Here is a 16,472-nt window from a genome sequence, read left to right on the forward strand (position 1 = left end):
TGGCTTTTGTTTATGTGTTGGTATTGTTGGTTCGTTGGTTGGTTGGTTGGGATTTTTAGCTGCTAAAGAGATGCATCTTGGCCTGTGATACCTAGCTTGGAAATAATAGGCAGGTCTACAGGTCAGCTGTGGGTGAACGAAAGGCTGCGGTTTACTCTGTAGAAATTTCAGGTCTTGCAGGCTAGCAAACTGCCTGAAGCACAGCACACAGCAGGTCACCTTTTGAACTTCCACATCACCATATTATTTTAGTTTAGTTTGTTTATAAAGCAACCCACAGCTTCCTAGTCTGTCACTGCCCAGGACTTAGCAGAACCCTCTCATTTTCCCAAGCCCCCAGGGCCTAGCTCCATCTAGGAATCCGATTCTCATCAGGCTTTCCTTCTTGGTCTCTTCGTGCTTTTGTTACCTTCATATGCCACATCTCAGAATCTGATTTTCCTCACACTTTCTCTCGAAAGTGTGTGTTTAGTGTGTGTTTAGTGTTAAGTGTGTTAGATCTACATGTATCTCTCCATGTTCAATGCCCCATTCATGTGCAAGCCTTGGTGAGAAGAAAAGAAGTTCCCAGCAGAGAGCGATAGCACAGTGGGTAAGGCACTTTCCTTGCATGCCACTGACCTGGGTTCGATTCCGGGCATCCCATATGGTTCCCCAAGACCATCAGGAATGATTCATGATTGCAGAATCAAGAGTAAACCTTCAGAACTGCTAGGTGTGACCCAAAACCAAAACCAAACAGAAAGCAATATGGAGATTCCTCTCCTCCAAAAACTGGAAATTGAGCTCCCATATGATCCAGCTATACCACTCCTAGGGATATACCCTTGGAACACAAAATACAATACAAAAATTCCTTCCTCACACCTATATTCATTGCAGCTCTATTTACAATAGCCAGATTCTGGAAACAACCAAGATGCCCTTCAACAGACGAATGACTAAAGAAACTGTGATACATATACACAATGAAATATTATGCAGCCGTCAGAAGTGATGAAGTCATGAAATTTTCCTATACATGAATGTACATGGAATCTATTGTGCTGAGTGAATTAAGAGAGATTGATGCAGAATAGTCTCACTCATCTATGGATTTTAAGAAAAATGAAAGATATTTTTACAATAATTCTCAGAGACAAAAGAGAGGAGAGCTGGAAGGTCCAGCTCACGACATGAAGCTCAGCACAAAGAGTGATGATGAGTACAGTTAGAGAAATAACTACATTGAGAACTATCATAACAATATAAATAAATGAGGGAAGTAGAAAGCCTGTCTAGAGTAAAGGCAGGGGTGGGATGGGGAGGAGGGAGGTTTGGGACATTGGTGATATGAATGTTGCACTGGTGATGGGGGGTGTTCTTTACATGACTGAAACCCAACTATAATCATATTTGTAATCAAGGTGTTTAAATAAAGATATTATTAATAATAATAAAACAGAAAATGTTGCTAGCATTATTAAAGCCAGCTTCATTTCTGCACTCAAAACCCAGAGTTGTTTTTCCTCATCAGCACCATCTTTGGGATATTTCACAATACCCAATTTTCTGCCATCTCTTCAAGTCTGATACACCTACTCTGTAAAACACACACACACACACACACACACACACACACACACACACACACACACGATCTGTTTGTTTAGCGCATTTTTTTAACCACCGGAGGTGACCCTCCCCTCCACCCCCCTGCATTCTGTTTACAACCTATGACTGGTGTTTTCATCCACCGAAGTGTTTTCTCTTTTCCTTCTTAGAGCTGATTTAACATCATCATCTTTGTTTTTAAAAATATAATAATCCGTTTTCATTTCCTTTCTCCTTAAAAATAGAAAATGGAATCTTTGAGTCCTGTTTATTTCTAGGAAATTTCTTGTTGAGCTCAAGCCAGCCAGCTGTCTGCCTTCTCTCAGCCCCACTGCCCTGAACATAGGGCAAGGGCTATTCTAACCTCAGGGTATGGTGGTAGTTTCATCATCTCTGCATGTTAGTCTACTACGTGCAGTCTAGACTGTGATCTCACCCTTCAAACCCCTAGTGTATTATTACTCACCACCTGCCCTGGTCACCTTTGCTACGTATCTTGCTACGCTTATTCCTTTCTACCCTGTCCCTGGGAGGAGACCCAAGGGAACAAAGACTTGCACTTCTCTAAGCAAAGAGACTTTCTGGAGCCTCAAGAGCCCCAGTCTGCTCACACATTCTAGCGCTGGAACTGGCCTGAATGTTGCCTGTACCCTGTATGGAAATGTGAGAATTACCTGGAGGAATGTTTGTTAAGTTCTGTTTGACCGGACCTCTGTCTCAGCCTGATTAGCACTATGCATAAGCAGCTCCACACCTCATGCATTTCTGCACTAAATATTCTGCGATGGCTTCATCTGCAGCGTGGGAAAATCACTTTTGCAGGAAAAATTAATGTGGGAAACACTTGTAGCATCTGTCCAGAGATTTGAAATATTTTCCTACTCTGTTTATGATGTGCCTTAACAGGCCATTGAAGTTTTTGTAGTTGAAATCAGATTTTATTCTTGAAAATAAATAAATATGGGCCCGGAGAGATAGCACAGTAGTGTTTGCTTTGCAAGCAGCCCATCCAGGACCAAAGGTGGTTGATTCGAATCACGGTGTCCCATATGGTCCCCCGTGTCTGCCAGGAGCTATTTCTGAGCAGACAGCCAGGAGTACCGCCGGGTGTGGCCCAAAAACCAAAATAAATAAATAAATAAAAAATAAATAGAAACAGGGGCTGGAGAGATAGCATGAAGGTAGGGTGTTTGCCTTGCATGCAGAAGAATAGTGGTTCAAACCCCAGCCTCCCTGAGCCTTCGAGGAGTGATTTCTGAGCGTAGAGCTGGGAGTAACCCCTGAGCGCTACCCGTGTGACCCCAAAACCAAAATAAATAAATAAATAAAAGAAACAATGATGGTTTAGGCCTAGCTTTAGATATCCTTGGGTTTTTTTTCTATTAATGTTGCTGGTGTGCATAGGCCCTGTATGTCTCCCTAGGTGTAATCTCTGGCCTCCTTCCTTCTCCTTTGATTTTTTTTTTTTTACATGTAAGTGGTTCAAAGATGTGGGGAGTGTAAGGTGGGGGTTCAGGCGGGCCTTTGTGTGCCTGTTTTCCCAGGAGTTTCAATATACAGACCATAAAGAATTATCTGAGGTTTAGAGATCAGAAGGTAACAATTGCTCCATTGATTTTCAAAAGGCCTGGAATCCTGTAGGCAGATCCCTATTAGCCTGTGCCCAGGAAAGAACCAGCAGCTTTTCTTCGCTGGTGTACTTGTTAAAGATTACCAGCCTTGATAGTACCAAATTTCAAAAGCTGGTCAAGTTAAGAAAAGAGTAAGCAAAAGTAGCAACAATAGCCCAGTGATTGTGACTTGCTATTGTTCAGGCTTTTTTGGAGATCAGGCATCAAAGGAAATTTTCTTCTGATGGCTTGAGATCTGGTGCAGTGAAATTGTTTTGTGTGTGTGTTTTAAGGTTCAGGTTACAGAAACAATCACAAATTAATCCCTAGCAAGCAGCGTGACTTTATAGCGGCCTCCGCCTCCCCCGAAAAGTGTTTGGATTCTTGTCTGTTCTTAACAGTGGTATTAATCTTAAAAATCATACACAATTGTTTGCTTCTTTCTTTTTCTCCTGCCAAGTGAGATTGCTTACCTATGTGCTGAAGAGATTGTCATGGTTTTTAAGATCTTAAAGCATAACAAGAGATGGATATTTTGGAGAAAACAATGATCCCAGGCGAATCCACTCAGCCTGCTGTTTCTTGGCTGTGCAGGTTCAACAAAGCCTTTCTGTAGAAATTTCTGATTTCTTTCCCTTCCTACATTTCATAAAAGATGTAAATAAAGGCACCAAAGACGTAGGATAGGGCATGAGGCACTTGGTTTCAGCTATCCCAGCGTATATATGGTCCCCCAAGCACAACCAGGGGTGTTCCCTGAGCACAGAGCCCAGAAGAAAGTCCTGGGCACTGCCACGTATGGCCCCATGTACCTCCCAGAATTAAAGATGTAAATATTTTTCTTTTTTTTCTCTCTCTCTCATGCCAGGCTATGAACCCTCCTCTTCCTCCACCACCTCTCCTGGCTTCTACACCAGCAGGAGCTGCCGCTGCCACAGCGCCTGGGATGGGAGCCCGGCCCACATTGGGACCTGCTGACCAGATGGCACATTTACGGCCTCAGACTCGCCCCAGTGTGTGAGTGCAAGTGGCATTTGTTTCTTGGATGGTGGGACCACACCCTATGGAATGGTGCTGCCAACAGACCTGGCTGGTGATGGAACCTAACACCCAGGAATGTATACTTAGGCAGGGCCACACCCTGGCCCCAAAGAGGACATATGTTCCATACTTAGATGTTCCATTCAAACTTAACCAAACAGCAGTGGTAGAGAAGCACCTTTCTGTTATTGTCTTGTTTGGGCGAGGGGTGCACCCAGTGTAGAGGGACTGTTCACTACTCTGTGCTCAGGGGTTATTCCTGTCGGTGCTTAGAGTACCACATGTTTGGGGAGTCGAACCCAGGCTTCTTGCATGCTCTGTATGTATGCCAGCCCATTGACAAATTCTTTCTGGACTTGAGAACACCTTTCCTCTAGGGAACAGGTGACAGACTGACTCACCCACATTGTTTGTGCCTTGCACACTTCTACCCAACTATGCATATAATCAGGAAAGTGCTAGAACAGAATGAAACTCATCCCTGAGCTCTCAAGGCAGCTGTCTTGCTGAGGGAAGGCTCTTTCTAGGGTAGGGAGACAGCTGATTTCCTGCTTTCCAATACTGTGTGCAGCCCCTTTGGAACAACACTGGTTTTGGGTGTTTGTCTTCATTTTCACTCCTTATAGCATCTCAGGATAATAAGTCATGGACAGCTATTCCATAAACCAAACCTTTTTGAAGCTTGCATGTGAAAAGACTAAAAGCCCCAGGAGGACATAGCTAGAATGTCCAGATTTTTTCTTGTTCAGAGTTTCCTGATGGCAGAATACAACTTTATTTTGGAGGGTCTTGCATTGTGTGAATTTATTTATGTCTATGACAAGTTGAAGCTACTGATCAACCCTAGGTGCTACCTTCCATGTTTTGCTGGGTGGTGGCACCATTACTCATATTCTGGTGGGTAGAGGTTTGTCAGGCACCATGAACTGGACTTTCCTTTTGGCTTTAAAAAAAAAAAATCCATCTGGGGCCGGCGTGGTGGCACTAGAGGTAAGGTGCACTAGCCTAGGACGGACCACGGTTTGATCCCCCGGCATCCCATATGGTCCCCCAAGCCAGGAGCGACTTCTGAGCGCATAGCCAGGAGTAACCCCTGAGCGTCACCGGGTGTTGCCCAAAAACAAACAAACAAACAAACAAAAAAATCTATCTCTTCTCTGGGGCGAGCATATGGTGGACAGGTGTGAGCAGGCTTAGGGGCCAGGCTCATGTATCCAAGGTAGCTTGTTCTGCTTCCCTTTGCCGCCTAGTGCCATGTCTTCCCATGTCATAGATGCTGTTGGAAGGGCTCATTTTTCCCCATGGCTTCCTCCTCTTCCACACAGCAAGCTGGGCCTTCTGGGAAGTTCCATTAGTACTTGCAGACCCTGCCAAGACACCGATTCTTAATAAGGAAGGCCTCTGCCTTAAGATATAGATGCCAAGACCTCTGTCAACAGCACTTAGAGATCAAAGAGTTGTTGAACCTCTAACTAGCATGAGCACAGTATAGTCAAGTGTGGTACCAAGGAATGTCAGAGCATCCTGAGGTTGGTCTGTGACTGAACTGGAAATAAAATATTCTCTCTTTTCTAGGTATGTTGCTATCTATCCATATGCTCCCCGAAAAGAAGATGAGCTGGAACTGAGGAAAGGGGAGATGTTTTTAGTGTTTGAACGTTGCCAGGATGGCTGGTTCAAGGGGACGTCGATGCATACCAGCAAGATAGGGGTTTTCCCTGGCAATTACGTGGCACCAGTCACAAGGTACAGTGCTGAACAAATGGTTTGCTGAGCTCTAATCAGAGGCACCTATTCCTTTTCCACAGGTTTCAGCTTATCCAAATTCCTTCCCACATTATAATTGCCTACTACATAGCTAACATTAAAAAATATCCTATCCTTATTTGCTAAAGTCTCCCTAACTCTAAAATGGTTCACATTTCACAAGGTTGTAGGTGAAATTATAGGCTTCTACCAATTAAGTGCACTGGGTTTTGAATTATTTTAGATGAGAAAACCTCAACAAAGTCATGTAATAGCTGGTATGTTTTATGTATTATCCACCAGACAGTACAAAATAATTTAAACTACTCATTGATCTAGATGCTATTATTACCTGCACTTAATAGATGAGGAATGGAGGCAAGAAGATTTAATAAATAACTTATCTAACATCACACTTGAAGACATGCTCAGACCTAGTCTGTTCCATCATTGATGGCTACTTCTGAAGTCTGGCAATTCAAATATCTGTAATACAGTCAGATGTAAAATTCCTGAAATATCACAGAGACCCTTCATCCTTCTTTGAAGGTAATTTTGCTTGCACAGGAGGTAGGCATTACCTGCCTACATTTTGTTGTTGTTGTTGTTTTGTTTTGGGCCACACCCGCTCAGGGGTTACTCCTGGCTGTCTACTCAGAAATAGCTCCTGGCAGGCACGGGGGACCATATGGGACACCGGGATTCGAACCAACCACCTTTGGTTCTGGATCGGCTGCTTGCAAGGCAAACGCCGATGTGCTATCTCTCCGGGCCACCTGCCTACATTTTGGACCATCTAAAAGGGGAATAGGGCATTGTTTCTGGCATCTAGTACTTAAAAGCCAAAGAAGCAACTACACCTTTATAATGCATGTCCTTTTATGGATTAGCCTTCAGAAAAAGGACACTCTGGCCCCAAATGTCACTAAAGCTGACAAACCCTGTGATTTAAAAATAGGGACTTAGAGGAAGATAGATAAAACTTCTTGACTCAGAGTGTGCTTACCTTGGCCACTGAGGCAGACACCTTTGGAAATGGAGTGAAATGACTGATAATAGCATCAACATTGAGAGACGCACAGGTTTGGGCCACTGGTCTCTTAATAAGTAGTTCAATTTGACTGTGTTAAATCATTCCTTAAACCCCTGGTTTTAAATAAATGGCTTAATGAACTGACATGTTTGTCAGCTGTTGGCCTTGATTTATAGGCTGGCCAGATGCCTAATCAAATGAAAATCACTATTGTTGCAGATGGTGACAGAATGTTGGCTTTCATTTGACTTGAAGATTTTTTAATCAATAGAAATTTCTTGCCTGTATATGTAAAAATCTGCATTCAGGACCCATTTCATCCAGAATTTAGCAGATAGATTCTCCCAGATTTAAAAAAAAATCAAACAAGCAAACAAGCAAAAAACAAACAAAACAAAAGCAGCTAAACAATATAAAAGCAAACAAGAAAAGTTAATGAACAAAAACATTTTCATAATGTTCAAAAGTAAATGCTAAAATGTCTCTGGAAAGATGCTAACAAGAAAGCATCTTATTCATCATGGTAAATAAGAAAACATTGAAGTTAATGAAATATTTCATTTAGGAAAAAGCTATGACAGATTTGCTGTTTAAAGGAATTTAAAGTACTAAAAATACAGTTAATAAAACTACAGTGAACCTAATTTAATTAAATCCTGTTCATTAGTATTTGTTTAATGTTTGTTCTGCCCTATAACTGGCAAATATAGAGGGAAAAGAAAGAGCCATTCACTTGGGTCTTGCCTTTAATGGAATTTTACTGAATCAGAAGTATTTCAAAAGGAATTTAATATAGATGTGTTCTCTCTTGCTCTCTCTCTCTCTCTCCTGTTTCTCTCTCTCCTGTTTCTCTCTCTCCTGTTTCTCTCTCTCCTGTTTCTCTCTCTCTCTCTCTCCTGTTTCTCTCCTGTTTCTCTCTCTCTCCTGTTTCTTTCTCTCTCTCTCTCTCTCTCTCTCTCTCTCTCCTGTTTCTTTCTCTCTCTCTCTCTCTCTCTCTCTCTCTCTCTCTCTCTCTCTCTCTCTCTCTCTCTCTCTCTCCCCCCTCCATTTAGTAATCTAGGGCGACACAAGGAAGAAATCCACCGGAAACCAACTAGAATTATAGGCTTTCAAGCCTGAGCTCTCAGGTGGTTTCTTGAAATTCTGTGGGATCTGGAAAAATAAGTAAGATTTAGCTAGGTCAAGTGAAGCCAGAGAGGACATTCCCAGAATGTTAATATAAATCTGTGTGTGCACATGTATGTGGGCAAGTCCTCAGGGACTGGTGTGGTTTGGGCAAGTAGGGAGAAGGGCAAAATAGGGTGAGAGGGATGATGTATCTGTAGAAAATGTCAGGGAAGCAAACCTGACTTCTTAGATAGATGAAGCAAGAGAATCTAGGGCCTGAAGGAAAGTGCAGGATATGTCCTGGATATGAAAAGTTGCACCCAGTAACTGTATTTTCCTGAGCAGAGAAGATCACATATGTGTGACTCAGAATGCATTTCAAGGACTTCCTCTGCTCAGAACCCTTGGTACTTTCCATTTGCTATTTTTACACTCTGCAAAAAAATGTTCACTCATTTTAAAAAACTATGTGCGTCTTGAAATGGAATTAGTGGCCAAGGATGTGGTTCAAATAATATGGAATGTACTTTACATCTGAGGGGGATCCTGAGTTTGATCCCCTGCACTCTCTGAGCATTGCTGGCTGTGACCTCCAGCACCTCGATGCCCAGATCCACTGGGAATCAGTTCCAGTTCCTCTGCACTGCCAGGAGTGGTTAGAAAAAAATTCTCTGAATCATTTTTCTTTCCTCGAATTGTCCTGTCTCCCATTTTGCTGATAGATGGTCCTCTCTTTCTGTTTTGACAGAGCAGTGACAAATGCTTCCCAATCTAAAGTTCCTATGTCTACTGCTGGCCAGACAAGTCGAGGGGTGACCATGGTCAGTTCTTCCACTGCAGGAGGGCCAGCCCAGAAGCTCCAGGGAAATGGCATAGCTGGGAATCCTGGTGTCGTCCCCACTGCTGTGGTGTCCGCAGCTCACATACAGACGAGCCCTCAGGCTAAGGTTTTATTGCACATGAGTGGACAGATGACTGTCAACCAGGCCCGAAATGCTGTGAGGACAGGTAAGGAAGTGACCCAGTCTGGAAGTAATACAGAAAAGGGGTTTGCCTGCCTAATCTAAGCTTTTTTGAGAACAGCAGTTTTGTCCAATTAAAATAATGAATCACATTTGGACATGGAAGCAGGCCCAGGCTGATCCATGGCATTTTACATTTGTTTCTGTTGGCAAAGCCCAGCCTGCACATTAATTCAGACCTCAAATAAGGGTCAAAAGTATGAAAGAAATTAAGACAAGCCTATGAGTGGCAAGATAATATGGCATCTGTGGTCAAGATTACTTGACCTTCCGGGAAAATATGGCGGCTGAGGTCCAGATCACGTGATCCCATTGCTATTGCTCCCTGCTCACATCTTGTTACTGGTGTGCTTATTGTTTTTGATGAGCTCAGTTAAAAGACTATTTTAGATCCAAGAAATCTTAACTCTTTTTCCCATAGTATTGAAAACCTACCAAGAGTTTTAGGTGATAGTGATGAGGTAAATTGGTGAATTTCATTAGGAAAAACAAAATAAAACCAGAAGGAGGCAAGTGGGAAGGGCCAAAGACCAGCATAGTTTAATGCTGTGGGTTCTCATTAAAATAAAAACTGGCTCTTGTCTGTAGCTCTTGTGTATAGAAAGGCCTTGTCTTGAACAAACAGCGGGGACTTGGGTTATTGCTGAACTGCAAGCAATAAACTCCAGAGCAGATCTGGAAGGAAAAGGAGGTCTGAACTCCTTTTCAGACTGGGCTAAGATTTAGTGCTCCTTAAACTACCACACACCCATTATTGATGTAATAAGTACCACAGAGCCTTTCATTATGGTCTGAGGCAGTGAACCGACTCATGGTTTGGAGGGGAGCTTTTATCAGAAAGCTGAACTTTTCTGTTCCCTTCTAGTGGCTGCACATAGTCAGGAACGTCCAACAGCGGCAGTGATGCCCATCCAGGTCCAGAACACCGCCGGCCTGGTCCCTGCATCCATGGGCCTACCCCATCATCCACATGCCTCCTCACAGCCACTGCCCACAATGCCAGGCCCAGCTGCTCATGCTACTGCCGTGAACTTGGGTCGAGCTGGCATGCCCCTGGCCTGTGCCACAGTTGCTTCACTGACCTCCTCGAGCATCGCCACCACCTCTCTGGACACTGAGCCCAGTGGCCGGACTGTGGGTCTGGTCTCTGGACTTCCCACATCTCCTGACAGTGCTTCTTCGGCTTGTGGGAACAGCTCAGCAGCAAAGCCAGAAAAGGATAATAAAGTAAGGCCAGCACTCTGTGTCTCCACCTCCTTGTGGCCCATGGGTTCTATCCAATGAAAGCACTCCTGGTGCAGGCAACCTTCACCTTCACTTGGCGTGGTGGAGTCCTCATGCCTGGCATGAGATTCATGAATCCCTATTCCTCTCTGTACCAATTGACTGCTGCTGTCTGTGTTAGAGTCTGGGAGACCACAGAAAATACAACCAAGTCAGCCCTATGTTGAGTAATTTTCCTTCCCTTTTGGCTGCTCTTCGTCATTGTTTTGCTGTCCTTAATTCTTCCCATAGAGTCTGTTTTGCTTCAGGTTAAAAAAAAATGTATATATATATATGTATGTATAGGTGTGTGTACACACACACACACACACACACACACACACACACACACACACACCTTTTATATACAAATGGGCCTGAACTATTGATCAAAAGTGTGAAGTGTGGTTTTACTTTTTCCTATTATTTGACTGTAGTCTACCTGGCTGATTGCTTTCCTTTGACTTGAAATTTTAGGAAATGATTGTCTAACTTGATAGGTTAAAATTCTCTTCTTGGGAACTCAATGCCATAACAATATAGAAATACAAAGTCTGGGGGCCGGGCGGTGGCGCTCGAGGTAAGGTGCCTGCCTTACCTGCGCTAGCCTAGGAGACCGACCGCGGTTCGATCCCCCGGCGTCCCATATGGTCCCCCAAGCCAGGAGCGACTTCTGAGCGCATAGCCAGGAGTAACCCCTGAGCGTCACCGGGTGTGGCCCAAAAACCAAAAAAAAAAAAAAAAAAAGAAATACAAAGTCTGTCTTGGAAACACTAACCAAGAGTTGGGGTTGGAGACAAGGGAGTTGAGGCCAGAGAAATTGGTGGTGACTAAATATGGGAGGAAGAGAAGAATGAGAACCAAGTCTGGGTAATTGTATTATAACTACTTTTTTCTCCCTGTGTTTGTGCATTTCCCCCAATGAGAGAGTCCAGTTCTTAGATGCTCTATGGTCATCATAAACTCAGCCACCTGCTTTGTGGAAATACTGGTCACTTTATTTAAACAATTTAAGCCTTTAAATAAGAGTTCATAGGGAGAGAAACTTTATAGCCTACTAAAAAGTTAATATTTAATTGTTGGGTTAGCATGAACTTTTTCTTTTGAAAGATGGGTATCTGTTCAGTTTATAATTAACTACATTAAACTTGTACGCAAAATTACATTTTTATGTTTTTTCTTTTGTATCTATAAAGAATTGTTACAATTTAGATTTTACAGTTCTGGGACAATGTGTCTCAGAGCCCCTATCACAGAGGAGAACAAAGACTTTTCAGCCCTGAGCTAGAAGGAAAAGAATTTATTGAATCTCTGAGGCTTGAAAAGTACTCAAGCTAGACAGAATAACCCTAGAGAGGGCTGTGTCCTCATTTCTAGACCTAAGAAAAATCTTTCCTTTGCCCAATCAAAGGAATTTTATAAATGTGATTACATTAAATATTTAGAAATAAAATGATTATCATGAATTATCTGGGTGGTCCCAGTATATTTACAGATATCTATCTAAAAGGGAAACAGAAGAAAGAGGGAACCAGAGGGGCCGGTGGGGCCGGGTGAGGTGGTACTAGAGATAAGGTGCCTGCCTTGCAAGCGCTAGCCAAGGAAGGACAGCGGTTTGATCCCCCAGCATCCCATATGGTCCCCCCAAGCCAGGGGTGATATCTGGGCACGTAGCCAGAAGTAACCCCTGAGCATCAAACGGGTGTGGTCCCCCCAAAAAATACCCCCCCCAAAAATAAACTAATCAAAAAGAGGGTACCAGAAGCAGAGATCAGTGATTCTGTCCATGAGCCAAGGGACCACAAGCCAACAATTGTAAGCAGTCTCTAGAATCCTCAGTAATCCCTAGAATCTACCAGTGCTTTTTTAAAACCTTATTTATTTATTTTTATTGCTTGATTAATTGGTTTTTGGGCCACACCCGGCGGCACTTGGGTTACTCCTGGCTCTGTGCTCAGAAATCACTCCTGGCAGGCTCGGGGGATCATATGGGATGTCGGAAATTGAACCAAGTCCCTCCTGGGTTGGCCTAATGCAAGGCAAATGCCTACCATGTGCTATTGCTCCGGCTCCTTCCAGTGCTATCTTGGATCTTATCAGTAGTCTCTAAAATCTACCAGTAATCCCTAGAATCTATCAGCAGTTTCTAGAACCAGGAAATTGCAAGAGAACATATTCTTCTCTGGGGACTCCACAAAGAGTGAAGCCCTGCCAACACCTTGACTTTAGGACCTACATTTCACCACCAAGTGTGTGGTCATTGACTAGAGCAGTAGTGAGCTCATGTAAGAGCTCATGGGTTATCCTCCTTGATACCCATCATTCCACTGGTTTGGACACCTTACTAACTACTGGTACCCGAGTTATAGAGTATCCCATGCCCTCTAAAGATCCCTTAACATTCTTTTCTTCTGTGAAAGTTATGGAATTTCTGTATCTATATCTTTATATCTCTTTCTACCTTCAAATACATTTTTTTGCTTTTATTTTTTTAGTTAAAGCACTGTTAAGGGCCACTTAGAAAAAAAACACCTTTCTAGGTGATGCTGTAAGGTATTTGAGGGTTTTCTTCCTGCTGTGCTTGTTTTGTATGCAGCCAACCTGGGTTAGATATGCTATCACTCCAGCCCCTTAATTTTTTAAGGGCATGCTTTTGAAGGTGTGTGTGTGTGTGTGTGTGTGTGTGTGTGTGTGTGTGTGTGTGTGTGTGTGTGTGTTTGGACTATACTAGCAATATGCAGGAATTACTCTTAGCTCTGTACTCAGGACAACTACTGGAGAGGCTTGGGGGACCGTATGGAATGCTGGGGTTTGAATCCAGGTCGACCACCTCTGAGGCAAGTACTCTACCTGTTGTACTATTGCTCCCATTGTTGACATTTTATCATTATTCCTCATTCAAATTTCAAATGTTCCCTTCCTAAGTCTAATATCTCCAAATTGATTAAAAATAATGTTTGTAATTCTACTAGTAACACATCTAGAGTGCCATTTTGCTCTGTCACATCTACAAGACTATTAAGGAGAACATGTCCAATGTTGAGGTACAAAGTGTTTCACATTCTCTGATCTGAAACGTCACCCATTTCTTATTTCTACTGCTAATTAGTGATGGGAAAGTAGCTCTTAGAGAAGTCTTGTTGACCTCATTTCTTTTCCTAAGTGATCCTTTCATTTAACACATTGTCCTAGAGTTTTCCATATGGTCTTGTAAAGTGTATTGTTCTCTCTCCTCTTTCTTTTCTTCTCTCTCTCCCTCTCCTCTCTCTTTTTCTCTTTATGATTTTTGGGGCAGACCTAGTAGTTCCCCGGGGTAAATTCCTGATCATTGACTAGTTCAGTTCTTGGTGGTAAGTGTGGGACCTGAGATTCCCATTGACAACACATGAACCCTTTGACTGTCTACCACCCTGAACCTTCATAGTGATTGCTGAGACTGAACCTTCATATTTATTATTGAGACTGAACCTTTGTATTGATGATTGGGATTGAGTTGATGCATTTTCTTGGCCTATTGAGTTGACCCTCATACCAGAATCGATCAGATTATTGGTTACATGCTGGGTTTTTTTGTTGTTGTTTTTTTACTTCTTTTTTTTGGGGGGGGTTTTGGGTTTTTGGGCCACACCTGGTGACGCTCAAGGGTTACTCCTGGCTATGCACTCAGAAAACCCTCCTGGCTTGGGGGACCATGTGGGACACCGGGGAATCGAATTGCGGTCTGTCCTAGGTCAGCGCGTGCAAGGCAAATGCCCTACCGTTTGAGCAACCACTCCTTTTGGTTGCATTCTGGCCATTAATTTTCTTGGCGTCCTCTGGAGAATTCAATCAAATGAGTACTTATTTGATATCTAAATTTTAATCTCTTTATCCTCTTCTCAGAGTTTATGCTTCCTCTCCCTCCTGAAGAGTATCTTTATCTATCTTCATTCCATCCACCCCCAAACTGCAGATTGATGTCTCGGTCTTATTTCAAATATAACTTTAAAGCAGCCCCCTCCCACTTTTTTTTTTTTTTTTTAGTCTTTAGCATTTTTGCAAGTTTAAATTCATTTTTATCTTTAGCTTTCTTGAAATGCTGTGGGCCATGTTATGTCCTTTCTTATGGTTCCTTCTCTTGATCTTTTTGTGCTTGTACTTTAAAAATTTGAGCCCATTAGACAGCTCCCATGGGGACCACATCAGACCCTTTAGATGCCTCGGCATTTTCATCTGCTGGGTGATCTATAATTGTATGGTTAGAATTTCATTTTGGAGCGCTGTTCCATGCCTCTTGAAGTTTCTTTCTGTTTGAGTTTCAGGCCATGCATATATTTTCTTTGAACTCTTAAAATCAGTTCTTTGAAACTTGAGAGTTCAAACCTTGACTGTAGCCTGTGTCTCTTCAGGCACTTCCTTCCAAGTTCAATATATCTCAGCTCCAACCTCTCCACCCTTTACCTGCTCTTACCTACTTTTTTTTTTTATTTCTCAGTTAGGTCCAAAGTGGCTGTTTTCACAGCTTCCTAGAAGTTCCATCTAGTCAAGGAAAAGGTCAACAGAAATTCTAAGTGTATTACAAAATCTGTCCTTGTTGATTGAAGAAGCTATAAGCAATGAACTAAGTATTTGACCATTCCTTTATTATTTTCACTTCTTTTTTCTTTTTTTTTTTTAGTTTAGGGGCCAGACCCAGCAGTGTTCAGAGGTTACTTCTGGCTTTACACTCAAAAATCACTTCTGGTGAGCTGAAGGGACAATGAGATACTGGGGATTGAACTTGGAGTCAGCTACATGCAAAGTAAATGCCCTAGTCACTGTGCTATCATTCCTACCCTATTATTTTCACTTTAATTTATCTGTAGACTTTATTACTTTTCTTGGGTTTTGAAAAAACAAAGGTTTCCTTAGAAAAGTGCCTGAGCTTGCAGAATTCTCTTTCTTAGGTGCTCCATTGTTAGGCAAATAGAATGTAGAAAACCTCAGGACCCTACTCAAAACTTTGCCCCCTGGCAGGAGGACAGCATCATTTCTGGGGTCTCATCTGTCCCTTCACGGCATCTAATCCTCTGCAGTCTGCACCGTGGGATGTCTGCATCGGCTGCTGATGATAACACATCCCTTAGAAGTCATTAAAGCAATCTGTATTTAATGTGTTTGATCATTCTCGATGAACCAAGCCATCTTTCTTCTTAATCACTTCAGAAGCTGTTCCCTGGGCACCATTCTGTCAACTGACATTTTTCTGAGTGCCCAGCACTGAACTTTTAAGGAAGAGCTTTTTAGCTGTGATCCAGCAGGACTGTAATAATTTATCAACAAACTTGATGTTCCTGGTCTATTAGCAAGTCCATGAGTTAGAGTGTGGGAACAGCTGGAAGGGGGCGCTGACTGCTCCCTTAGAAGTGTTGGGCATGATTCGTTCTTTATCTTCTTTTTCTTCTTTTTGCCTGGATGCTTCGTGGCGAATGTGTAGAGAGGAAGAGTTATCACCCCTACAGTTGGGAAATCCAGAATCTCCTCTTTATTTCCTTAGCTCAAGGACTCATGAAATGTGTTCCCTTCTTCCCACATGCCTCTTCTTCTTCCAGGTGTTTCTATGCCCCTCGGCTCAGTAGGAATGGGGCTCAGCTCAGTGTACTGATTATGACACAGGTGGATGAGGTCCAGGACTGCATTCGAGCAAGTAGCATAAGTTTATAGGGTCATTTAGAATGCAATACAGGAACCTTGTTGGAAAATGTGAAATTGAAATTCATTGAATGAAATCAAAGCCAGTAGGGTGAGTAGAGGTCAGACCTTGAAAAGAAATGCAAAAGCATCTTTCTCCAGCTGAGCTAATGTAGGCAGCAGGAGGAGGAGATGGATGGGTCAACTTTGCACCTCTCATCTGCAGCCTGAGTTGAGCGTGTACAGAAATGGCTTTAGCTCCCCATCCCCCCACTCCCTCTTTCATTTCTCACCCCTGGGTTAACAGGTACCATGAGTAGAGTTAGGTAAATAGGCACCTGGTGCAGTCTATTTGGGATGAAACATTACTTTTTTCTTTTCCTTTTTTTTTTTTTGCCATTCTGCTTC

The 16,472-nt window shown here is 42.8% G+C and overlaps 1 protein-coding gene across 1 annotated transcript in view; it reads left to right on the forward strand.

Moving 5' to 3' along the window:
• The window catches only part of SH3RF1 (SH3 domain containing ring finger 1), a 189,987-nt gene that overhangs the window by 160,046 nt on the left and 13,469 nt on the right, over positions 1-16,472 (forward strand). The window contains exons 7-10 of the mRNA XM_049771292.1: positions 4,072-4,220; positions 5,820-5,990; positions 8,879-9,138; positions 10,018-10,379. Coding sequence (XP_049627249.1) covers positions 4,072-4,220; positions 5,820-5,990; positions 8,879-9,138; positions 10,018-10,379 — 942 coding nt within the window. The remainder of the gene's footprint in view (positions 1-4,071; positions 4,221-5,819; positions 5,991-8,878; positions 9,139-10,017; positions 10,380-16,472) is intronic.

This window comes from Suncus etruscus, chromosome 4, assembly GCF_024139225.1.
Source record: "Suncus etruscus isolate mSunEtr1 chromosome 4, mSunEtr1.pri.cur, whole genome shotgun sequence".
NCBI classification, from domain to species: Eukaryota; Metazoa; Chordata; class Mammalia; order Eulipotyphla; family Soricidae; genus Suncus; species Suncus etruscus.